Source organism: Pelodiscus sinensis, chromosome 4 (genome assembly GCF_052426305.1).
Source record: "Pelodiscus sinensis isolate ZL-2025 chromosome 4, ASM5242630v1, whole genome shotgun sequence".
Taxonomy (NCBI): domain Eukaryota; kingdom Metazoa; phylum Chordata; order Testudines; family Trionychidae; genus Pelodiscus; species Pelodiscus sinensis.
This window is the reverse complement of record NC_143055.1, coordinates 101,530,044-101,557,171: the sequence shown is the minus strand read 5'-3', so window position 1 is coordinate 101,557,171 and position 27,128 is coordinate 101,530,044. Positions and strand designations below refer to the sequence as shown.

General features: G+C 42.9%; 1 protein-coding gene across 1 annotated transcript in view; it reads left to right on the top strand.

The window, feature by feature from the left end:
* Positions 1–677: 677 nt before the first annotated feature.
* The window catches only part of LOC102459910 (bifunctional heparan sulfate N-deacetylase/N-sulfotransferase 3), a 117,193-nt gene continuing 90,742 nt past the window's right edge, over positions 678–27,128 (top strand). The window contains exons 1-2 of the mRNA XM_006112612.5: positions 678–1,421; positions 7,226–8,355. Of these exons, the coding sequence (XP_006112674.3) occupies positions 7,375–8,355 (981 nt within the window). The 5' untranslated portion in view covers positions 678–1,421; positions 7,226–7,374. The remainder of the gene's footprint in view (positions 1,422–7,225; positions 8,356–27,128) is intronic.

Genomic DNA, 27,128 nt, shown 5'->3' with positions numbered 1-27,128 from the left:
CTGAATGAATAGGGGGGTTGGCAACTGAAATAAACTGGAGCAGTCACTTTTTACACTAATGATGGGCAATTTGCAGCACAAGGTTCACATGCTGCCCATGTGGGTTCTATGTGTGGTCCCAGACCTTGTTTATTGTTGCCCATGCACAGGGTTGCCCGATTTCATAGGGTTCCATCCACATCCTTTTTTCCTCCTACCTGTATTCCTAAAGTCTCACATTCATGTAAGGAAAGAGCAGGTGCTTGCTAACTGCACACAAGGTTGCCTGTGAGATCCATGTGTTCCCTCTGTAGCCAATCAAAGTGCTAGTATGGTTCAGTTGGCACACCTCACAAAGTCTAGGTATGCAAGCACATTTAGCAAAAATACCCTATCCTGGGAGGGTAGCTTGGTTACAACAATCTTGCACCGCACTAAGATGAAGGGAAACTCATTTGGCCCACACTCCCTAGCCTAGATTGCCCTTCGCTTTATACTGATCTAGTGCATCAACAGTAGGGGGGCTGCTGACTGCTTCAGTGCTATATCCGTGCACCAACAAATTTCAGGGGCCCTTATTTATTCACTGGGGTTAAAAAAAACTAGAGCAAGGCCACATATCTAACTAGCCAGAGATCACAGGCAACTGGAAGAAACAAGCAGGTAGGAGGGGCCCGGAGGGCAGCGTGGGGCGTGAAATTAGTTTTCACTCCCACGTTCTGGTACCACACAGCGGCAGTGGGAGGCAGGGACGTGCACTTTGAGAGCAAGAGAGAGCAGGCGGCTTTGGCCAGGGCGCTAGCCACACCCAGCCTGTCCTCCGAGGTGAGGGAGGACCACGCCTTGCTACCCCTCTGGCCTGCCATGTGCGGCGGGAGTGGGGCGGCCAGCACAGCGCGTGAGAGCAGCAGCTCGCCAGCGGCCATTCCCCCTGCGTGGCTGCAGAGCAAAGCCAAGCACCCGCAGCGGGCCGCGCCCCCAAGCCCGGGCACAAGCCTCTCCCCACGAAAGAGGCGATTGGCGAAGGGAGGAGCCTCCGCCGGCCAATGGCGGGGAAGACGGAGTCCCCCATTCGCTGCTCCCGCCTTCTCCTCCTCTGCGAGTGCGAGAGACGCAGAGCAGCGTCCAGCCTGCTGGAGCAAGAGGCGGCGGCGGGCTCTGGCTGGACCACGCTGCGCCCCACCCGCGCCTCTCGGGCGGCAGCTGCTTTGCTTTGGCTCGTTCTTCTCTGGGCTGCCCGGGTTGGGAGTGCGGGGGGAGGGGGCTCCAGGAGCAGTACCGCCTGCCGCTGCCTCGGTGGGGGCTTGGCAGCCCGGCTCTGAGAAGGCAGCGGCGAGCGACGGAAAGACTGGCAGCGGCCCCGTGTCCCGTCCCAGGAGCAGCTGCAGCGGGTCTAGGGACAGTAGAAGCAACACCGGCATGTTCCTGGAGTGCACCTGGAGGTAATAACCTGGGGGAGGGCTGGGCTCCCATTTCGGCCTTTAAGCCTTGACAGAAAAGTCTCCAAACTCTGTTCTTTGCTACATCTCCTCGTTCCCAGCCTCCCCCTCGCCCCCCTACTAAGTTCTCCGCTGCTTAGTGGTCTGGCTGTGCAACTTTTAGGGCGTATAAACCTCCACCCCCCCCCTTTTAATCTGGTCTGTTCAGACCTACAACTCCTGGGGTGGCTCTGTTGGTGCGAATGCTCTGGAGTACATGCTTTGGGGAGTTCTGCATGCAACGCTTATTTGGTGGGATGTCTATTTATCAGCGTAGTGTATTAACCCCTCAGCTGGCAAGGGTTCGATTCTAAAAACAGCCTTTAAGAAGACACATCCCAAGTTTGGTATCGCATTTGGAAGAGTTCTTATTTATTAGCTTAGTTAGCATCTGTCTTCCTAGTCTGGTACCCAAGCCCGACCTGCAGCTAATAGTTTTTTTCTGTGTGGCACTGTTGCCCTCTAGTGTTTCGGGACATAGAGAGTTACTTGATTGCTGTGTTAGTAAAAATAATCATCATAATACAGTCATAACCCATCAGCTGTTAACATCTAAAATCATCCCAGACCTCTGCAGATTTGGCATGTGCCAAATGTTTCTTTCATATGTCAGAAGTTGTATGTATAGCTGAGAAGTCCTATCAGCCTTTTGAAATTTTATCTAGGTAACATAAGAATGGCTGTACTGGGTCAGACCAAAGGTACAAGTAGCCTGTCTGCCGACAGTGACCAGCACCAGGTGCCCCAGAGAGAGTGGACCAAAGACAATGATCATGCGATTTGTCTCCTGCCATCCTTCTCCAGCCTCTGACAAACAGAGGCCAGGGACATCATTTCTATCCCCTGGCCAATAGCCTTTGATGGACCTAACCTCCATGAAAATTATCTAGCTTCTCTTTAAACTCTGTTATAGTCCTAACCTTCACAGCCTCCTCTGGCAAGGAGTTCCACAGGTTGACTCCTTAAGCAGTCATCCCCTCCATATCATGCAATATTTCTGGCTGGTGTCACTACGTGTAAAATTATACATAAAAAAGCTGAAGTTATAGAGATTTAATAACAAAATGAATAATACTTTTCAGAAAGATTTGGACCGTGTGTTTAAAAGCATAGAAATCAAGGGGGAAAGCATCTTTAGTCCATCTAATCCATTCCACCTTTTCAGTTGGTATGCTTAGAAATGTTAAGTCCCCAGATAGTCATCTGTTTCAGCCCTGAAATTGTGATACTTACATCTTTCAATTACTTTCCCTGACAGTTGATATCACATATCAATATCCTTTTCTGTTAAAGATATCTTCCAAACATATAGACTAAATATCAGCTTTCTTATTTTCCTGAGTGTTCAGTGCTTGACTTTTATGGTAGATTGGCACCAAGTAGTTGGAAGCAATATGTATTTTTATTGGACTCCAAAATATGAGAGTACTGTCATCGGAACCACCATTGCTTGCCAACAAATAGATATGCTTTGTCATTCATTAGTGCACAGAGGTTTGTCTGTTTAGCAACATTAATATAATAATTTTAAAATAACTCTCTAATTAGGCCAACACTTTATTTTCTCCAGGTAATTTAATGATGATCTAAAATGCATTTTTGTTCATTATATTGCGGTTAAATAATGTGACAGTATAGTTTTTAATGTTTAGGCTACACAGTCTGGAAAATATTTGTATTGTTTCTGGTTTTCATTTAAAACCAGTTTTTTTTTATATTGAACTTGAACATTATATTGCAGCTGTGCAGGCAGTGGTCAGCGTGCAATGGAACAGAGCCACAATGATGTTATTAGGTTAGGAGACAGACCTAAAGATTTCTGCAGCTATATGTAACTACAGAAATATGACTTACAGTGAATATTTGTTGGAAAACTCAGGAGGCCTGACTTCACATTATTTTTGTTTTCATAATGCAGATGTCAAAAAGAATGTATGCATTTCAGTAAACAGGAGTATGAGTGTAGCATAACTGTACTGTTCCTACTCAGAGATTAGGGTAACAACATGAGGCTGAGGTAAACTTTAAGTTAAACTAAGTGATCTTGCTTCAAATAGGAAACTTTTATTTTTATATTTTCTCTTTTGGTTTGGATATTTTCAGTTTTTTCATTAATTATGCTGATGAAACTTGATTTGTAATATAGAGGAGTTCAAGAAAAATGTTTCTGGTGGGCTAAAGGATTTGCTGACGGACACTAATACAATTTTAACAGATTGCAGTTTCTATGATGAGAGGGATTCTATTTGGACGTACATTTCTTGAGGAAATTGACCCAAATATACAGGAATGGATTAAGCTAGACTTTGTCACTTCTAAAATACACAGATACTTATTATGAAATGGAATGGCCATGAGTATAACTTTCTCCAGTTACCTTTTTTTCCTATGTGCAGGAGTTGGTCAAATATTAAGATACTTGGTCTAATATTAAAAGCCCTTCTGGGGGGTTGGCCTAGCTTCCCGGGCAATTACCATTCCATACCCATGATCTCCCACTGCAGCTGTGTTCCACTGGAATGATGCAACTTAACTAATTGAATGAGCACTACTGCGTATAGAAGACAGAATTTTCCCAGGAACTGGGCTATGAAAGTTGGTTTCACGAGAGGGAAAAAAAATGGTACTCAGAAGTTAATGCAAAACTTATTTGTTTAACTTAAATTTCCCTTAGTAAGTTCTTCTCACATGCAACAAGTGTTTGCATATGTATCAAAAACGTCTAGCTATTCAAATTTACCTATGGAGAAGAAAGACATAAGTTATCTTTTTATTTTTGGGAGGCCCTGTGATATTGCATGTTAGGAACAATGCAGTAGGGACCATGATTAATAGATTCTGGTATCAATCTGCAGGTGGACATCTCATGAATGCAAAAATGTTTAGATATCAAATTAGGGATCCTCAGACAGGAACTAAGGTACAGAATAGAAGAAGTGAATGGGTATCTTGCGCTACTTCAGACTGAATGGCCAATGGTCATTCAAAAGTCATTGTGTAATATTGTACAATAATGCTCCAAGGCCATAAAATAGTTAGAGACTCTGTCTGGATATTGTGGTAGTTTTTACATGGGAAGTAAGATCTTCATCTGGTGTGAACCAGCATGGTTCAGTTGAAGTTAATTGGCTTTGTTGGTTATACTAGTTGAGGAACAGTCACAAGTTTTTAGAGGTACCAAACAAAATTAAAGCTCTTCTAAAATCTCAGACTTCTCAGAAGCCTTTTTGATTCCTTATGTACCTCTCCATATGGTTGGAACTCTCTTTTGTTTCTCTTATGAATCAAATTACCACAGTTCTTCATTCAAATAACTCCATACAATAGATTGCTTTCAGGAATATTGTCATTGGTAGTGCATCGTAAGTGTTAGAAACAAAACCAAAAAGCCTGCAAACATTCTACCACTTTGAGGTCCGTTCCAAATGCTCATCTAAAATACGTTATATTTTATGTACATCTTGTATTAAGTTATGTACAGTGCTAATTGTGGTGCAAAGTATAGTTATTGGCCATTAATTAATGCCTATTTAGACAGTGAGCATGCTGAAAATACTCAGTAAATAACACATTATAATTAATGTTATGACATAAGGGATATTTTCAATCTGTCAGTTGAATTTCAGGTGCAGAAGTCTGGACAGAAGTTTTGTGGCCACATATTGTCTACAAATGTGAGAGCTGTCTGAAAATGACCTTTCCATCTTGCCTCAATCAATCAAAATTGAATGATTTTTGAAAATTCAAAAAAAAATCTTTATCTTATTTCAGATCAGATTAACAGTCCCTTGATTGCTAGCTAGGCTGATAGTAAAGATAATAGCCTAATCACGTAAGATGCTTGCTATTCAAAAGTGTCCCTGTAACACACGCAGATTGTCATTTAGTCTTTATTTTTAATAGCTGTCTCTGCTTTCTAGAGCTGGGATTCCTCCCATTTCCAGAATCCTGAATAATTTGCCTTTATGCTTTTGGGCTTTGAACTAGGGATGTTAAAAAGTGTGTAATCGTTAATCACGTGGTTGACACAACTTTTGTCAACTACACAATTAATCAGTAAGGGGTAGCATTACTACCACTCAATCCCGGCTCCTGCCTGGTCTGACAACTACCTCCGCTGCAGCTCTGTAGTACAGCAGGGGTTGATGCCGGATCCCAGCACAAGCCCAGACTGAGCCAGCCTGCCTGCGCACCAGCTCTTAGTGTCAGGACCCAGCATCAACCCCCGCTGAGAGCCAGCACAGGGGTTGATGCTGGGTCCTGGCTCAAGCTGGGACTAAGCCAGCCTGTCACCCAGCCCACTAGAAGTGTACTTGGGTGGGAGGGAAATATTGCATGTAGTCAATATTGTTAACTCATAAGCAACCACTTATCAGTTAATCGTTTAGTCAATTACTCTATTACATCCCTATGCAGAGTGCAATAGGGAATGCAAGTTTGTTATGCTCCGGTGCAAATGTGAACGAGGTTATGTCCAATTGTGAGTAAAGATAATAGCTAGGTGTAGGCCTTTCCCCTGTGTGTAGTAAGTTTTAATACACTTGTGCACCCCTTCCTTTACTCTCAAGCACATAGGGTAAAAAAGGAATAGATATAGGCAGAGAATGAATTTGTCTGGCAAGACATGAGCTTTGGTTTACAGTAATCCCCATGATTTAATGAGAGACCACTTTTTCCTAGTCCTGTAATTAAGAAGAAAAAACTTGGGGGCTACATTAGAGTTGCCATTAAAGCAGGATTCTCCTCAGCTCCATTCTACACAAATATGCATATTCCCTAACCATCTCCCACATCCTGCCTCCATTTGCACAGGAAACTCTTCTCAATTCTGCTACGAAGGAAACTTCTGTATGCACACACCCTCATTGCTTTTTACTTTGTGTTTATACTACTTACTTTTACTGTGCATAATCAGACCTATGGGATATAGCTAAAGTTGAGAGAGTTAAAAAGATACTGAGGTTTTTTTTTATTAACACACCCAATCAGAAATTTGAAAATGTCCTTTCAGTCCTGATTTCAATTAGGAGTTAACCTTGAAGTTTTGCTGTTGACTATATTAGATGCAGGAAACAATCCCAGATTTTTCACTTCTGGAATACCCTGTGGCCTACACTTCATGAGTTCCATAGGAGGAACTCTTCTCATGTCAAAGTTTAGGCTAGTTGGTATCTTACCAGTTTTTAGTGAGGGCCACATGGCTGCCCTTGCTGGTAGCAGAATTGATAGTTTCCTGTGCAAATGGAGGCAGGATGTGGGAAATGGGTAAAGGATATGTATACCTATGTGGAATGGAGCCCAATGAGTCTATTACAGCTGCCAGCTATGTCTTCTAGGGCCAGATTTTAAAAGATAGCTATGTGCCTAAATTTGCAAAATGGCACTTTTGAAAATACCACTAGATGCCTAAGTGTTTAATTCCAATTAAAATGCCCTTTAACAATCTGGGATGTGATCTTTTACTCAAGATGCAGAGTCTCTTAGCTCTTGATATCCTGTGATCGGTTCCTGGTGATGATCAAAGTGATGGTGGTTATACAAGCACACTGGAAGTAGCTGGAATTAAAAAGTAAAAACTGAGTTGTTTAAAAGTGCTTATAATCATGAAGAGGGATTAACAGAACTGGTTCAAATATCTCAAAAGAAACTATTGAAGTTCTGAATTGTTAATTTCTGAACCTATACTTAGCAATGGTTTCCCTTTGACCAGCTAGATGAAATACAGTATTTTTACAGATGCAATAAACCTCTATTTTCCTCTCTTTTAGACTATACCTTCTATAAAGCTTGCTGAAGATAGACATATGTGCTGCAATGGTGACATAAATTATTAAGCAGAACTGGAACAAGTTGTTGAAAAGTTGCTGGTTTTTTAAATGCTGCTGCTGTTGGAAGCAATCTAAGGCAAGTGTACAACATGAGTTTTCTCATGAAACTTCACAGACATTTTCAAAGAACAGTTATCTTGCTTGCCACTTTTTGTATGGTGAGCATTGTTATTTCTGCTTACTATTTGTATAATGGCTACAAACAGGAAAATGAACTTTCTGAAATCTCTTCAGAAGTGGAATGTGGTGATCTTCAGCTGCTGCCATACAAGCTAATGGAACTCAAGACAATGAAGCCCATTGATCCCATGAGGACAGATCCTGTAGTTTTGGTGTTTGTGGAAAGCCAGTACTCAACACTTGGTCAAGATATTATAACAATTCTAGAATCCAGCAGATTTCAGTATCACATAGAGATTGCTCCTGGGAAAGGAGACCTTCCAGTGCTTATAGACAAAAGTAAAGGCAAATATGTTCTCATTGTGTATGAAAATATTTCAAAATATGTGAATATGGATTCATGGAACAAAGGCCTCCTAGATAAATACTGTATTGAATATGGTGTGGGTATCATTGGATTCCATAAAGGCAGCGAGAACAACTTGCAGAATGTTCAGCTTAAGGGCTTTCCTTTCCATGTTCATGGCAATCTGGGTATTAAGGACTGTTGTGTTAACCCTCATTCTCCATTACTTCATGTAACTAAATCCTCTAAGCTTGATAAAGGTCCCTTGCCTGGAAATGACTGGACAGTTTTTCAGATTAATCATTCGTCCTATCAGCCAGTGATCTTTGCAAAAATAAAGACAGTAGAAAATCTCCCACTACCCAGCACTAAAAGTGCTCTCCATGCTACAGTGGTTCATGATCTAGGGCTTCATGATGGGATTCAGAGAGTCCTCTTCGGCAACAACTTGAACTTTTGGCTGCACAAGCTCATCTTTATAGATGCCGTCTCTTTCCTGTCTGGGAAAAAGCTCACGTTGTCCTTGGATCGGTACATTCTTGTTGACATAGATGACATCTTTGTTGGGAAGGAAGGAACAAGGATGAATGTCAATGATGTGCAGGTACAGTATATGCAAAAGCTTCCTTGTGAATTCTTATTTTTAAATATACAGAAATTAATATTTTAAATCTACCAAAGATGCATATCTGCCCTGCCACTCCAATCCCAAATACATATATGTGTTTGATATGGTAAATATTCTTTGGGTTTTGGGAAGAGAGAATCCTTCTCACTTGCAAGCTTCCAAGTTCTTTTGTGGCAGATGCTATAGCTTCAGGGATGAAGTTAAATCTATAGCCTATTAGCACCTTTGAAAAGGCGAGTTAGGTGAGGCTGGTGGGTCATTGTAGCAGGTCCTCCCGCCAATCCCTCAGGTACTGTGGGAAGTGACAGAGAAGGAGCCCCTGCTGCACTTCTTGTTGAAGGTATGTACTCCTGCTTGACATCTCAAGTTTCTGCTTTCCTATCTTTGTAAAAACTGGTTCTGCTATATCCAGAGCCCTCTGCATCTGTGAATGGGAAACTGTATCCTCTTTGTTCCCTTTAACAGCAGTCAAACTTAAAATGGGCTAAGAAATTGCAAAGGATCTGATCTTGCCAGGTGGGAGATACTACATTGGGAATTGAGAGCACTCACGTTTTCCAGGAGGTCTTCAGCACCTCTCAGGATTGGGCCCAAAGACCCCTCTCATTAGTATGTAATACACTGAGCTCCAACCTTTTTTTTGTCCAGGATCTGTCTGCTCTTTCTCTGCAGCCCCGCTTTGCTTGCTCTGTCCCTACCCTCACTTGCTTTCAACTAGGGATGTTAAAATATCGGTTAATTGAATAGTCAAATAACCTCATGAATTCTAATCAGTCGACGATTCTATAATCCCCAGGGGCAGAGCCAGCAGCCAAGGCACTCCAGCCTCACTCCTGAGGAGCCCTCTGACACTCCATGCTGCTGCCTCTGTACCAATGGCAGCAGCATAGGGTGCCAGGTGGAAGCTGGTCCGCAAGGGGAGCCCATTTTAAAAACTAGCTCTCTTTGAGGACTGGCTACCTGTCTCCCTGTACTGCTGCCCCTAAAAGAGGCAGCAGTGTGAGGAGTCAGCAGCCCCCATCTGTGGAGGGGGGGCCAGCTCCCGGACCGGTACAAGCCAGAACTGAGCCAGGCTGCTGGCTAGTCTGCTTAAAAAATGTACTGGCGGGGCCGGGGAAAGGGAAATGCATCATCTATTGCATTAACCTATAAGCTTTTGCTTATCAGTTAATCCACTATACTATTACATCCTTGCTTTCAACAGGCTGGGGCAGGTGATTGGGGTTTGGGGATGGGTGTAGGCTCTGGGCTGGGGACAAGGGTTGTGTGGGGTGGGAGGAGGCTTCAGGCTGAGTCTGAGGCAGGATGTTGGGGTTCAGGAGAGATTAAGGGTGCAAACTCTGGGAGGGAGTTTAGGTGCATGAGGAGGTATGGAATCTGGAAGCAGTGTTCCCTGTAGGATGTGCACTTATGCAGCTGCTCAGGAGAGGTTCAAATGTTACCTAACAGATTTAGCAAAACACCCACAGCTAAGATTTTTTTTTTTTTTTTTTTTGGTTGTTTTTGTTTCTCATGGTGGTGCCCATTCCATGCGTGCCTCAATTCGCATAAATGTATTCCGCACGTGGAAGGAAAAAATTCACACCTGGATGGAAAAGATGAACGGGAACATTATCTGGGAGGGAGTTTGAATGTGGGGGAGAGCTCTAGGCTGGGTCGGTGGGTTGGGGTGCAGGCACTTGGATGCAGGAGGTGGCTCTGGGCTAGGGCAGAGTAATAGAGTACTGGGTGTGGGAGGGGCTGGCCCAGGAGAGGGGCTAGGGTGTGGATTCCCACTAGGTGGCACTTACCTCAAGTGGCTCTGGAGTGGCAGTTAAGCAGGGCTAAAGCCTGCCTGCCCCAAGCCCCTGCCAACTCCTGGAAGTGGCCAACATGCCCCTAGGGGGAACACATGGCTTTACAATGCTGCCCCTCTCCTCAAGCACCCATACAGCTTCCGTTGGCCTCAGTTCCCCATTCCCAGCCAATAGAGTGGTGGGGGCTTGCCTTTCAGGCAAGAATAGTGCATGAAAACCCTTGTCCCTTACCCAGGCCCCTTCTGGGAGGTGTGGAGCTGAGGCAAGCAGGAAGCCTTCCTTAGCAGCAGCCCCACTACACTCATAGACATCGCGATTGATTGAGAGACTCTCTGGGATCAACAAGTCAATTATGATTGACTGGTTGGTGACCTTTGATGTAATACATGTATGTTGCAAACAGCAGGTGAATGAGTTGATGCCAACATAACTATTAGAGAAGGCCACATTGTTAATCCAGTTTTTGAAGTGCTAGGATTTAGTCACACCGTTTTACCCTCCTTCTCTCCATATTTTGTGGTTCTTGCATGCAGCCAAGCTAGTTTTTATAAATCTCTGAATCACTCTGTCACTTGTTGAATTCCCCTGACTTGTGAGTTTTCCACTGTTTTTAGTTCTAAGCACCTGTAATGTGTTGTCTTTCACTCTGTGGTGCTCCACCATTTAATTACAATGGTGGCTTATGTGTGGGTGAGGTTGACTTTTTTAAGCATGTTGTTTTTATGTTATGCATTTTTTTAAAGAATCTAGTATCAAAACAGATCAGAGGAAACCTTACAAAAACTCAAATGTTTGGTCTAGAAGGTAAAAATGGGGTAAATGATGAAGATATTTGGTAACCTAACTAGACTGAACTGAGAATACAAGAAAATTTGGGAGGTAAGAGCTATAAGAGACAGCGCACGGTTTGGGGAGGGTAATACTATATTATTGGGTACTATTTTGCTAATTTCACTATAATTATTGACATCCCTCTACATATATTGGCTCATTCAATGATTGACAGTTTCACACTTCTTTTAATTAGCATTGACACATTCTCTCAATTTTTTTCCAAAAATGTAAAACAATAACCTCTTGTTATGTTTGTTCAAATTGATATGAAACTGTTGGAGGCTACCTAAAAATGCTTTCAACACATATACTCTATAAGGAGCTACTTTTTTGGATACCTATGAGGTAGGTAAACAAGAAAAAAGGCACAATAATCCCTGTTTGCATGTGGTGTGTGGTTACAGCATTTCATTTTAGTATTTTGAGAACCTCTTCAATACAAGGCTGAATTTTATAGGGAAGATTTAGAACCTGCTGCTGCTCTCACTTCCATTCCAGTCACTGTGGCAAAGCTGCTTTGAAGAACTGAATTGATGAAATGCAAAAAGGAAACTTAAATTAAGAAATAATACAGGCACTTCATGAAAATGAACAGTCAGAAATAGTTTATTTTTTCTTTTGTTTGTTCCTGTGAAGCGAACCTCAACATTACAATTTGGGTTCTGTTAAAATAATAATTCACTGAAGTCAGTTACCAAAAGCAAAAATACTATACAGACATTTAAAAGACATTCCTTGTGAATAAAACATCTTTAATTCTTAAAGAAAATGCAAAAGTGATTAGTCTTGTTACTATTCTGTGGGGCTAGTTTACAAAACACTGCCAAATGGAGAAAAAATGTAATTAATTATATAGAAAATATCAAAGCAGAAATAATTTCTGAACTGGTAAAACAGATTCAACCTTTGAAATAGAGATGCTTTTTCAAACAGTTGCATCTGAAAAAAGTGTTCGCTTCAGATCCTTAATCTGCTTAAAGCTAATGTATTCCGTTAAACATGTTAGCACTGTCAGATGCAATGCATCTCCATTACTATTAATATCAAAGGAGTTACCCTCTGCAACACAATGACATGGTGAATGAATGAGGTAGAATTAATTTGAAATAACTGAATATCTGTTGTTGGAAACCATATTTGTGTATAAATGCCACCATATTAGATATGAGGGATAGTATTTTACTGAGTTCTTCTGTACTGATTGTAGCATAGAGAACTGTGTGCCTCCAGTGTGAAATAGCCTGCTTAATAGGGATGTTGCTTATATTCAGCATCCATGACTAACTCATTTTAGCTAAACTAACAGCATTTACATTCTAACAATGTAGCACTGGAACTGATACTTTTCTATATATTACATTTTCATCTCAATTACAGAGTTCTTTACATAACTTTCCTATTAAATTTAATATTAATAATTTCTGGCCATATTCATTCCTAGTATAACTCCATTGAAGTCACACATTGGGGCCCTGAAACACAAATAGAGCCTTTATTGTTGGTCTGTAGAGCTTGTCATTTTTATTCAAAATATGTTTGGACCTACAAAAGTGCTTTGGAGTAGCTGAGAGTGCAGATAGCCCTATGCCACTCCAGAGATTCCCACACAGTATGTAGTAAAATTTATCTCACTATGATGGGGATCATAGAATGGTGGCAGCATTAGATGTGACACACAATAGACCTTGGAAGAAACTGTTCTGTGTACGTGGGTAAACTTAAACTTTACTTTTTTTTTCCATGGAGTAATGAGTCTCGCTTCCCTGGACCTTCATCCAAGCATTGTGTGTTCGAAAGACATTACTGCCTAACTCTCTAGTTATTAACTTGTTCAGGATAAATAGAATTTTATTCTTAGTATTTTATTCTGACAGGGCAAGCTAATGTTCTTTCACAAATGATAAGAAGTGACAGATACAAAGGCGGTGCAGCAGACTTGAGGCAGCATGAGTTACAGAAAAGGTGCATATAGAGTCAGATTTTCAAAGAACTCAGTTTAATAATTTCACTTAGGCACCCTTGGTAAGTTACCAGAACAATGAGAGCTACTAGGTACTAAGCACTTTCTTTTGTATGTGGCCACTTTTTGAGGTGGCTAAACAGGAGCTGAGTGGTTTTGAAAATAATTATTATATTGATTGTTTATCCTCTGCTCACAAATCTATAGTTACTATGAGAGGGAGGGAGATAAGTGTACTCTGTATATGAAAATGAGGTAGAAGGCATCTCCACTTCAGTACCTGGGATTTAAGGACACAGATAGTGGACACTTCTGAAAAATCTGGTGGTGTGGGCCTGTTTTTGTCTGATGCCCATCAGTACAAAAACTAATGGGCAACTAGGCCTTGCTGTTTTTGTTTTTCCATTTTCTAATAACTTATTGAAATTAACTTACTGTTTAATTTTAGCTATAGTGGAAAGAACACCCAATGGTAATTTTAGCTATTTAAAAAAAAAAAAAAAAAAAAAAAACCCTTTAACACTTTTGAGATTGAGGTTACCTGATCTTTGCTGATGTGTCCGTCACTGTATGACATCTAAGCTAGTATGAATGTAGTTGTTTCGATATGGTACAGTGAGGAGCTGTCACTCTGCATCAGCAGTGTCCATCCATCTTTTATTTACTTTGTCACATCTGATATAATAGAAATAATGTAAGTGGAAGAAAATGCTCTAGTAGCCTAATTGCTTCCCACTGAAATAAACTTGGTAATATCACCTCTGTGTTCATTTTCAATTAATTGTTTCTCTTTGTCTCCGTATTTATCTAGCAGAAAGAGGCCATTATCCAGTGACAATGTTAAATTCCATTCACTTTATCTGCTGCTTTTAGTAGCCTAAAAGCCAATGCAGTGCAAATAATTCATTTTAATGGACACACAAAGAAAGATTAGGTTTATCTTGGTAGCCCATAGTTATCTCGGTTGGCAGTCTATACATTTATTATATTAAATCTTTTTCATTATCAATCTAGTGTTTCTCAAACACTGAGATTTTTTCGAAGGAGATACAAGCAAGAGTGGTGGTGGGGGCGGACATGTTTTTGCAGTGGCATCTGATACCTGCAATCGCATAACCTTTTTTGGCAACAGACTGCTCTTTCTGGTGCCATTCCTGCACACAGACTTTCTATCCTGAAGTTTGATTACATTTTCAGAAAATGAAAAACTATGACATTGTGAAGTGGTGGGAAGTAAAACTTCTGTCTTCTCTCATTGCCTTTCTCTTTCAGAATTATAAATTATGGTACTTTATAAGAAATATGAGACAGGATGGTAGAAAATAGTATTTATCCCTCTGTTACCCTTCACTGTTTTCTAGTTGTCTCAAACTCCCACTCACAAATTTAATTCCCCCCTTTATTGCATATTGATGTTCACATTAGACTCCACTCAGGCATTATTCTTCATATTGAATGTTCTGTAGGCAATATGTACCCTCTTGAGTATTTGGCCCAGCAAGAATAGCAAGAAGATTAACGTGATATTCCTACAAGCCTGATTGATCCATTGCATGTGTGGAGGAAAGAAAATAATTATACAGCTACTGGTAGCAAAGAGAAAAAGGTAATAAATGTTCCTTATGCTGCTGTCATGAGCAGGGGGAAAGGTAATATCTGTGTGTTTGTCATGTTTTTTATGTAGTTGGATATACAGGTTTTGGAAAGAAGAGGTGGTTATCAAAGTTCAAGCTCTTCTATAAGGCATTGTAGGATAAAAGTGGAGTGAATAAAGAGCAAGCAATTTAATGCTATTCCCTCACATGAAAATGTAGCTGTTCTCAGTCACTTTTTCATGAGAAACAATGTATAGTTGCCAGAAAGACCCATTTTATAGTGACCATGTCCAACTTGCTTTCATGTGACACGTGTCATTGTGTCCTGTTTTATTTAGTGAGTATTGGGGAATGGTGTTCACAATAGACTTATCAAAGGAGGAAATATAAATCTAATCCTGTAAGCCTTCTGTATTAAAGCAATATTAATTCATGTGTCTAGTTCTTTTGAATGTGATGGGACTATTCACAGAGCTAAGGATTGCTCAGCTGAGTAAGGTTTGCAGGTTCAAATCCAATGTCTATTATGTGTCTGGCTTCCTTTTACTTTTGGTGATGTTTATATTGTTTATGTATACATTAGAACCTGACAGTTACAAAAACTAGAGTTGCAAATTGACCAATGAACCATATACTTCATTTGGAACTGGAATACACAATTAGGTAGCAGCAGAGGATAAATAAGACAAAGTGGTACTGTGTTAAATGTAAATTACTATTTAAAAAAAAAAGGGGGGGGGAGCGGGATGGGCAAATTTTAAAAAAATATTAAGATAGGAAAACTGTTTCCGTGCTTATTTTATTTAACTTCAGATAGTTAAAAGTAGCACTTTTCTTCTGCAGAGTAAAGTTTCAAAGCTATATTAAGTCAATGGTCAGTTGTAAACTTTTGAGAGAACAACCACAATGTTTTGTGCGGAGTTACAGACCGCCTCCATGCTTGAGGTGTTCATAACTCTAAGTCTGCATTTCACAATAGAACCTTAAAGACAAATAGACAAAAAAACCAACAGCTGATACAAGTACAGGAAAAACTTTAGCTTGTAATTTGGTCTATTTAAACAATCTAATCTAGGGGTACCTACTAGGATAAGAGTCAGATTCGCTACTATAATATGGCTCATTTGATCCAGAAACTGCAAAGGTGCCATAATCTGTATGCCAAAATTGAGCCCAAATTTCCACTATCAAAAATAAACACTTAGGGGTGCCCCAGTCAGGTCTGCATGTTTGGAGTCTAAAAGTGTGTGTGTGTGTGTGTGTGTTGGGGCATGTAGTAGGTGTGTAAGGAGCATATCGGAAAGGAGTTTCACTTTGCCAATCTGCACTTAAGTAGAATCCAGTGGTGAAAGAGTCCAATGGCAACCCATCTAAGTCCTGTCAGGAGTAGGGCCATTGATAAATCTCAGAAAGCTATCACCATTTCTCTAATGTCCCTCTCATTCTGTATCCCACACTGAACAGTGCTCTTGCAAAGCAGAGAATATTGATCGTAAGTATTTATTCCTGGTGTCCCATAGTCCTCATGAGAATGATCATAGTGTGTCAAATCAATGGTCCATCTAACCGAGTATCTTGCCTTCCAACAGTAGCCAATGCCAGGTATTTCAGAAGAATAAATAGAACAGGCAATCAGCAATTTATTCATCCCTTCAGTTTCTCCCAGCTTCTGGTGGTCCGAGGTTATGAACACCAAGAGCTATCCCTGGCCATCAATGAGCCTATCCATGAATTTATTTAGGGTGGATTTTTTTTTGTTTGTTTAATCCTTCACATTTTCCCTTCACAGCATCCCCTGGCAATGAATGCCACAGGTGACTATGTATTGTCACAATTTTATGTACTACTCTTATTCCCTGTTAGTCAACTTATTTTCTATGCTGAAAAGTTCCAGTCTTTTTAATCTCGCCTCATACAGAAGCTGTTCCATAGCCCTAATAATTTTTGTCATGATTCTCTATGTGTTTTCTAATTCTAATGTTTTTTTTTTTAGATGGGATATCAAGGTATGAGTGTACCATGCATGGATTTATATAGCTGCATTATATGTTCTATCTTAGGAACTATTAGGAAAGGGATAGTTATTAACATTTTGCATTTTGACTGCCACTGCAAAATGAGCAGATGTTCTCAAAGACCTGTCCACAGTGACTCCAACATCTTTCTTGAGTAATAGCAACTAATTTAGACCTCATTTTGTAAGTAGGGAATATACCTTACAATATGCATTACTTCTTAGCATTTATCAACATTGAATTTCATCTGCCATTTTGCCTCTTCATGCAGTTTTGTGATAGCCCTTTGTAACTCTTTGCAGTCTGCTTTGGACTTCATTATCTTGAGTCATTTTGCAACATCTGCAAATTTTGTCACTTCACTGTTGGTCCCTTTTCCCAGATCACTTATACATATATTGAGTGGCACAGGTCCCAGTACAGAACCATGAGGGTTCTAATGTCAGTATCATCCCTGAGCTGCTGATACTGCTGAGTTCAGTTTCTCTTTTTCTAATGGATTTCTCATACCAGAGCCACATGTCATGTGTTATGTTTTGGGTATGCAGAAGCTATAAATATGCAGATACTCTTACTGAGTGCAGGTGAAAGAGCTCTGTTCCTTTTTGAAACTTTTCTACTCATAGAAACCACGTTAAATTCTTCCTTTTTTTAACGTTACAACTGTGCCTAGATTTTAGCAACTTCAGAGTATATTTGTTGCCCTGTATATGGTTTCTGAAGTATTGTTCCATCCAATATGCTATAGTTTTACATGAAAAGGTGTTCCTCGATGCTTAAAACACATAATTGAAATGAATTTTGGGGGTAAAAAAGGGAAAGGACTTCCTTGAACGCACCTTGTTGATTATTTGTATATCGAGGGGGGACCTAAATATGAAAGCTTCCTCCTGATATAAATAATATTTTTTGTGTGTTAGAGGAGAATGAGTGGGGAGGATGACAAATCTTGAACTCCTGAGTGAATAAACCAGACAGTTTACCAATACCTTCCAGAGAGATGTTATCTGGTGGCCAGGGTATTGAGTGGTCTCTGAGCCCTATCACACCCAAGTCTTTAACTGCTAGGACAAAGTCCCTTCACAGCAGGCAGCCGGGGAGGGTGACGGGTGCCCCAAGAGTCTGCCCTGTGGAGGCGGCACGACTCAACGCTCAGCTCTTACTGCATTTATCCCTGACCGTGGCAAGATAGCCAAACTGGCTATGGTTCTTTTTTATTGTGTTTGGTTCTGTTACAGCAACAGGAATAGTCAGGTTAAAGCTTAAACAGTTACTATTTTATTGTTACAAGGCAAGCTTAGCTGTTAAATGTTACTGCTGTGTTACAGATAACACAGCCACTACAAAGACAAGACAGAAAAATACAGTAAAAGTCACTTAAAGGTACCATAGATCCCTTTTGGTTCTCTGAGCTCTTATTGAAATGCGTGCAAAATAGACACCTAGCAGGTATATTCTCACCCCTGCGATCCTTACTCAGGCGAAGCCAGTGTTCCTCTCAATCCCAATGGGAAGCAGTCGGTACAGGATGAAGGCTAGGGCTAGTCTCGGGGGTCCGGTGCTGCCTGACCAGCAGGTATGTGGTTGGATCTCCAATTAGAGTGGGGCAAAAGGCCCCAACTTTATACCCCTGTGATCACGTAGATGCTTCTCTTGTCATTAAAATACCAATTAAGTTGGAACGTCCCACAGGGGGTCCAAAGCTTAATTTGCACCTGTGAGGTTGTGGTACCTAAATCATTAGGGCCGGACATTCTTTTCTGATGGGGCTGCAGATTCCTCTTCTGGGATGATGTGTAAGCGTATCCATTACTGGTACCAGCCAAGGGCAGCCTGAGGCCCCGATCATCTGCTGGCCCAATTGCCGCTATTATCTGGTTCCTGTCTAGCATCCAGGGCCATAGTTATTCCAGCACCTCTGGAGGCCCTGGAGCCTTTGAAGACATGGTTTTGTGGGGGCGGAGGGGTTCTGTCTGGCTACAAGAGACCTCCAAAAATATCTTCAAACACTGTCCGAATTTTAAAGGGGAATTGTTTCCTTATTTATGTTGTTTTGATTTTGTTTTTAAAGAAAAAGGTTATTTGTAAATGAGTGACACCTTACTGAAAGTGTCTTACACAGTTACAACGAAAGAGAATTAGACAGGAGGATGAATACTTACGACCATATTGAGCTTCAGATCTCTTCTGTGAGAAAAGGTGTCTTGTTGTGAAGGCATCATGTTCAGATACTAGCCAATTAGCCCATCATAAAACGGGATTTTCAGGTCTCTCCTCAACGTCCTATTCCCTTTCTATCTCGGTCTTCTCTCCTGAGCCTCCGGTGTCTCTCTCTCTCTCTCTCTCTTCCTCCTCCCCCCACCCCTCCTCCTACTGCTCTCCCCCTACTCTCTCTCAGCTCTCCTCCATCTCCTGCTTCTCTTTCTCTCCTCCCCCTCCTGCCTCTCACTTACTTTCTTTCTTTCTTTCTCTTCTCCTCCTCCTACTCCTGCATGGGGAGCGCGGAGCCCAAATGGCTGTTTGCACTGCTTGCTCCCGTGCGACAGCCCAGCTGCCTATGAGCTCCAGCTGCCACCCTGCACCGTTTCCCTTCCCAGCACTGATCCTGCAGCTTCCCAGTTGTCCTCCCCCTCCCTCTCATTCCCCACCCTCCCCCCAGCCAGGGTCTGGTCATGGCCAGGGGGTGGGGCCTGGAGCCGCTGTCATACCGCATGTCACTGCCCCACTCCCCTTCACCTCCCACCATGGCGCTCAGCTGACTTCTGCGCTGCTCAGCCAGGCTGCCGCGGGGGAGCAAGTGGAGCAAGTGGCCGTTTCGGCTCCCCTGTGGCGGCCTGGCTGAACGGCACAGAAGTCAGCTGAGCGCCGCAGCGGGAGGCGAAGGTGGGTGGGGCGGTGACATGTGGTGTGACAGTGGCTCCAGGCCCCACCCCCTGGCTGTGAATGTCACCACCCCACCCCCCTTCACCTCCCGCCGTGGTGCTCGGCTGACTTCTGCACCACTCAGCCGAGCCGCCGCGCGGGAGCAAGCAGCGCAAGCGATCTTTTGGGCCCTGCGCTCCCCATGCAGCGTGGGGATTATGGACCCCAAACGGTCGCTTGCGCTGCTTGCTCCTGCATGGCGGTCCGGCTGAGCGGTGCAGCAATCAGCTGAGCACCACGGCGGGAGGCAACAGCACCCCCCAGAGGGAACAGCCAGCATTTCAGCGTTAGTCACAGACATTGGGCTACTATATATATGATTACTTTTTAAATTCCTTTATAAATACATACAGCTCTGTGATTAACTATTTGCAGCTTCGTGGTTTTGTTTCATTTTGTATTTCTAATTTATTAACCAACTTATTTCATTTTTTTTATTCCATTTATTATAAATATATGTGTTTCATCTTTAGTTCGTCAGAGCTTTTATGATGTTTTACAGTGACTTGTCTGGAATAATAAGTAAAAGATACAAGAGGTAGAAAGACAGGGAACGTTATTAACTGTGTTGTAGGTTCCTTTGTATCTTATGCCATAGGGAGACTGATTTAGCTGCAGGAGTGTATTTCATATACAACATTTATGGAAAGTTATGCATCATAAAGCATTAGACAGATATGACACAAATTAGATCTTAAAATTATATTAAAACTCTAAACTAATTTATGAAAACTATTCAATAGTTTTTTATGCCCTGCTACTATTGTGTAAAAAATTGAGCCAATTGGTTTTATTAACATTTAATGTCAAAGCAGATGATGTTGGCAAGTTGATGCACTGAAATTCACAGCGGTATTTTGTGTGAAAGGGGATTGTTTAATATTTCTACCTTTTTAACACTATCAGATTTTATCTCCAAACTAGGGGTGGGCAAACTTTTTGGCCTCTGGGCCACATTAGGTAGGGAAATTGTATGGAAGGCCACATTGAGGAGGCTGTGGCCCGATCTCGCCTCCTGACCAGTTTCTCTCCCCCTACCCCCATTCCCTACTTCCTGGGCTCCAAGTTCCTATCCCACTTGCCCTGACTGCTACCCTAGGACACCCTGCCCCAGCCACACCCCTTGACAGTTCTATGGGACCTTTGCCATCTATCTGACCCCTCTTCTCCTTGCCCTCTGACAGTGCTGCCCGGAGCACTGGGGCAGGCAGCATGGGGCAGGCAGCATGGCAGCTGCATGGAGCATTGGGCTGGTTCCGTGCTGCCCTGGCACTGGGGAAGCTGAAGCTGAGGGAGAGAAGAGGTAGACGAAGAAGGGTGGGGTGGCAGCTAGCTTTCCATGCTGCCTGAGAGTTAGCCTTGCTGGGAGTAGCCAGTTCATCTCCATCCCACTCTCAGGTGGGATCTCAGGGGCTGGACTGAAGGGTCTGATGAGCCATACGTGGCTTGTAATTTAAAATGTGGAGAGATATACCTATCTCATAGAGCTGGAAGGGACCTTTAGAGGTCATCAAGTCTAGTCCCCTGCCCTCACGGCAGGACCAAGTACCATCCCTGACAGATGTGCCCCAGATCCCTAAGTGGCCCCTGTGAGGATTAAACTCACAACTCTGGGTTTAGCAGACCAGTGCTCAAACCAGTGAGCTATCCCTCTCCCTTTTACCTGACAAGCAGTACTGGTGATGGAACAAGAATGTGGTGTGAAAACCACTATGTACAGGAGTGGGACTTGAGGAATGCTGCCAAATGGGGAGTCCTCATGTATTGTATTTGGCCCTGGAACTATACCTCTAGGATTGCCTGGGAGACTAGATCAGGGAGATAATAGCTTTTTCTGGAGCAACTTTTATTAGTGAAAGAGACAACCTTTTGAATTACAGAGAGCTGCTCTTCAGGTCTGGGAAAAGTACTCGTAGGCCTGGCCTACGCTAAAAAAAGTAGTGGGCTTAAGTATGCCAGAGCTGATCCCTAGGGCAGATAGTGCTACTGTTCTTCCATCCACCTAGCTACCACAACTCAGCAACATGAATTACTTACAGCAACAGAGGAAAACCCTCCCTTCTCAATAGGCAGTGTCAACACTGCAGCACTATGCTATCTGTGATGTTTTAAGTATAGAGCTACCCATAGTGTCATAGCTACATACATAAGTTAACATGTAGTTAATGTTGTAAATGATTATTTAAAGTGAAGTGGGCTGTTAACGCTTTTGCAGTCTTAGGATAATATGTGGTTATTGGGTTACAGAATGTTGGAATAGGCCATATATTCGGTGTCTTTATTAAGACCACGATTTTGTGCGTCCAGCAAGTTACAAATTTTAGCTCTTGGAATTGTTGTTTGAAGGTGTAGTGCATGTTTCCTTTAAGGATGAAGACTAAGAGGTCAGATGTGGGGTGATGGTTTTGTGAAAAGTGGTCACGCGTAATTGGTGTGATGATTTTGTCTCTTATCATTTTACATCCCTATTGTTAAATGTAAAGTTGATGGGGGAGAATGAAATGGATGACCTTAGGATGGAAATCTGAGTGGTGGTGTAAATCTTGTGGATATTTGCGGCAAGCAGAGGTGCTGTCACTGTGAGGAATGTTGCAATAGGTGGCCTGCTTTGCCGGAGAGTATGAAACACAGTGAGCTTTTTAAAGGGGTAAAATATGAATAACCTTCTCACTAAATATGAAAGTGATTATAAAACCTAGACCACAGTTTGGTTCCTCCTAGGGATGTGAATCTTACCAGGTAATGCTTACTGGTAATTGGTCAACAGTGAGCTCTCTGGGGTGGTCCCCCACCCGTAAGATCTCACTTAATCTGTTAACCGGTTAAACATTATGTTTAATTGGTTAACAGATTAAATGGGATTTTACATCCCTAGTTCCTTCCTCCACACAGAGGTTATTTCTGTTCTTGGCAATAACCTTGTGTGGTCCTTGCTCTCAGAAAATACAAGGATGCTTTTTGTATTCTCTCTTCCCCTTGCGTAGTTTTGTAGTGCTAATCACAGCCAAACCTATGAAATATCCCCTGAAGTGTTTAATACTAACACATTTACCCAGCGTTGCTCGGACCATTAAGGAGGGGCTCAGGGCAGCGGACTGGAAGTTGGGAGTGAGGAGGAGATCAGGGCAGGGGGGGCATTTCAAGAGGTCCAGTCTTCAGGGGACTCTTACCCATGTACAGTAGCTGGCAACATCAAGAGCCCAGCCCCCACCTCGGTACTGTTTTTCCTGTTGTGCCCATCTGTCTGGTCATTCTGCATTATGACTGCAAGCAGATCTCTCCCTTTGTGTTTTATGAAACACAATCATATTCCAGGTAGGGTTGCCAGATAGTTTCACAAAAAATACCAAACTCAGTGGGAAAAAAATTGGTTGAGCAAAAAAATCCAAAAGTTGTTGAGACAAAAAAAAAAGTCACGGCCCTTTTAAATGCCCATACTACCCCTGCCAAACGTGTCGGAGGAAGACTGCCCCAAGCAGCCTTCTGTCCGAGAAATAGAGAATACATTTTACATATCTGGTATTTTCTGGTGGTTTTTTTTTTTTACCAGACATATGCCGCAAATACCGGGCTGTCGGTCCAATAGTGGACACCTGGCAATCCTAATTCCAGGCACATGCCATTGTCCAGTCACAATCAACCCCTTATCCTGCTTTAAGTTATGATAGGAGGAAGCTGCATACCAAATGTAGTGCTCCCAGTTCTTACCATTTAGGACAGTGGCCTCCAACCTTTTTACACCCAAGATCACTTTTTAAATGTCAGGAAAACCCTAACCCATCCCTTCCCCAAGACCCTATCTCTTCTTTGAGTCCACGTGCTCTGCATTCCCCTCCTCTCCATCATTTGCTGTCCCTAGCCCTTACTCACTTTTACTGGGTTGAGACAGGAGGTGCAGGCTCTGGGGAGTGAATGAGGAATTTGGGTGTGGGAAGGGGTGAAAGGTGGAAGCTCTGGGTTGGAATTTGGGTGCAAGAGGAGGTGGAGAAGAGGATGCTGGCTCACGGAGTGGGTGCCAGACTAGACAGTGTTGGGGTCAGGTGTAGGGTTGGGATGCTGAGCATCCCAGGCTTGTGGATGTGGGGGTGCTGAGCATCCGCAGGCTTGTGGATGTGGGGATGCAGAAGTTTGGGCTGGGATATATGAGGGGCTCAGGGCGGGGGGAGTTGGGTATATGATGGGCTCAGGGCACAGGTTTGTGGTGTTTGGATGCTGTAGGAGTATTGTGGCAGAAGACTGGGGATGTGGAGGGGCAGGAGTTTGAGAATGGGAGGGACTAAGGGCAGGGGGTTCACGTGTATGAAGGGCTCAGATTTGGGGTTGGGAGGGCGGTACAGGAGTGTTATGATTCTGCAGCCAGATGCAGGCTAGACCCCAATTTGGGGTTTGTTGGCCAAGCTTCATTTTTTTTAAAATAAAATATTATGTCCAAAACAAAACATTTCAGCGTTGTCTTAATTTATGGGAGAGGTGGGGAACCTGTTTTAGGTCAGGGACCACTGGCCCACAGAAAAATCAATTGGAGGACCACACGAGTGAGATGCCAAAAAGCATCCCCTCCAAAAAAAAAAAACCAAGCCTCACTGATGTGGCCCCAACTGAGACATCTCACTCCCCTGGCACTCTAGTCCCATGGAACTAGATAGGACTGAGGATCAAGGACTGACTTTTCAATTTAGAAAAGAGGAGACTGAGGGGGGATATGATAGAGGTATATAAAATCATGAGTGGTGTGGAGAGGGCCGATAAAGAAAAGTTATTTATTAGTTCTCATAATTGAAGAACTAGAGGACACCAAATGAAATGAATGGGTAGCAGATTTAAAACTAATAAAAGAAAGTTCTTCTTCACACAGCGTGTAGTCAACCTGTGGAACTCCTTGCCAGAGGAGGCTAGGATTGTAACAGAGTTTAAAGAGAAGCTAGATAATTTCATGGAGGTTAGGTCCATAAAAGGCTATTAGCCAGGGGATAGAAATTGTGTCCCTAGCCTCTGTTTGTCAGAGGCTGGAGAAGGATGGCAGGAGACATCGCTTGATCATTGTCTTCAGTCCACCCTCTCTGGGGCACCTGGTGCTGGCCACTGTCGGCAGACAGGCTACTGGGCTAGATGGACTTTTGGTCTGACCCAGTACGGCCGTTCTTATGTTCAAGGCCTCAGGCCAGATTAACTCGTCTGGGGTTCCAGGGTTAGTGGATTTTGTGGACCCCTCTGTACTCTGAGGTGGGTCCAAAAATGAGGGATCCAGTGTGAGGGACAGGGCTGCCAGTGAATGGGGTGGGGTGGGGGTGAGGAATCTGGGTAGAAAGTAGGGTGCAGGAACAAGCTGGGGGTAAGTGTCTGGCCAGGGAGAAGCAGCAGGGTGCTGGTGGGGTTTTGTCCAGGGGGAGGGCACAGGGTGCTGGTGGGGGTCTGGCTAAGGGAGAGGGGGCAGAGGCACCTCAGCTGATACCAAGAGGTCTCCAGGGATGCGGATCTCTGGGACAGGATCTGTAGGCAGTGCTGGAAGAAACGCACGTATGGCTCTCTTAAGAAATCCAGCCACTCCAGATCTTGTGCCACCATCTTAACTACCTCCCTTCCTGGAGCACAGGGAAAGAAAGGAAGACAAGAAAATACATGTGCTATTGTGGGCAGGTCTTCCCTTCCTTCCTGAGGTGTGTGTCGGGGGGGGGGGGAGGAGTCCTGCAGCTCTGCGCCTGATCCATCTTTTCAGAAAGCACGTGCTGCTCCTCCCCTCCCCATAACAGCACGTGCTTCCTGAGAAGCTGCATCTGGTACGGAGCCGTGGGACTGCCTCCTCCTCTCACCCCACTGCAGGAAGCTGGAGCTAGCTCTGTTTTTGCAGGAGTCTGTAGTGCCAGTGCAGGCTCCTTGTTGAGGGTAGGAAGGGCTAGGAACACTGCCTGACCATCGACCGGCAGTGCCCCCACAATCGACCAGTTGATTGTGATCGACTGGTTGGTGACTACTGGTTTAGGAGCAGTTCTTGAACAAACAGACTCATGGATGGATAGATAGACAAACTCTCTTAAAATATATGGTAGATTTTAAAGATATTATTTATGCACTGTATCATAGAATCAATGGGGCTGCATTGTTACAGCTAGATGATCATAGTAGCCCTTTTAGGTTGAACCTGTATGAATGGACATACAAAGAAATGAAGGCAACAGTGTTTAGTACAGACCTGCTCAAGGGCCAGCTAGAATCCCACTGGATAGTACCATCCTTACTTTATGCTAGCATGCCTGGTAAGCTAGCTGTATGAAGGGAAGTAGGGAGGTATAATGGAGTGTGGTCACAGCAATCCCCTTGGGATTGTTCCCCAGTGTGCTGATCCTGCCACTGACACCCTCTCCCTTGCTCTCTGGGGCTTCCCACCATCCTGCCCTGCTGGCCCAGATCTCTATTCTAAGGGCTCAACACTCAGCAAACCAACCCCCCCAAATTTATCTTATCCTGTATATAAGTGTTTTACACAGGGAAAGCTCATAGGAAAGCTATAGAAAAATGCCACATTCAAAATAGATTCCTGTACCAAGTGGTATGGTCTCACAACTTCCTAAGACCAAGCACCATTTGGACTTAAAGGGCAAACAAGGCTGTTTACAAGTCATTGAGTTGATCAGCAAGCCATTAGGCTTGTGGGGCACCAGTAATGTGTCTCCTACTATAAACAGATTCATACTTCATAGTTCCAATTTCACAAACAGGAATGATACATGCACAAATATAGGATATACAGATATAGCAGACTGTAACTATATAAATTAATAGGCATAAAGCATCTTTGAGTTATGCATATTCATAAGCTAATTTTCACAATGCAGGCTGAAGGGGGGGACTAAGGTAAGGGTAGTGCGGTTACTCCTACCTCATTTCTCTATGGAGATGGTACTACCAAATATGGAGCAGAGGATATGCCGCCAGTGTTTTAACTAAACACCAGTACAGTTTTATAAAAATAGTCCATGTTCCCTGTGAACAGAAGCATTAATGAAGGTGATTGGAAAGGAAATCTGCTTTCAAATAAATATGATCGGTTAAGTGCTTGAATAACTTCTGCAGACTCGGGGCCAAGGAAAGCAATGACCCACACCAGACAGAAAGCAATGAAGCTGGGAAGGCAGGAAGATAATTTACATGAATTACCTCAAGTAGCACTTCATTTCTCTGCCACCAAACATTTATCCCTTCTGGCTTGTCCAGGGGACCTTCCCTGGATGGACTTGTCCAATATGTAAGCAATATACTCTGCCTTCTGGGCTGATACACCTGTCATTTATTTTGAACAGAAGTCCTTTACTTCCTAAGATTAGAGATATGGAGAGAAAGGAAGTTGCTGATTATTGGCAACACCACCTTCACCTACAAAAAGTGCACACTTCTATTAAAATGTAAGTAATATTGTAACTAATAGCAAACATACAGAAGTATTTAAGTATGTTTCCCTCTTTATAACAACAACATAAAGATGAACTCTGAGAGGATCATGCATGTTGCATGCATGGTAACTTGTTGCCATCCAGTAGACACATTCATAATCAGAACAAAAAGTTGTTACAGTCTCATTATTTTCTCTCCCCAGCTGATGCCAAACATCTTTAAGTATATTTAAGAGGAG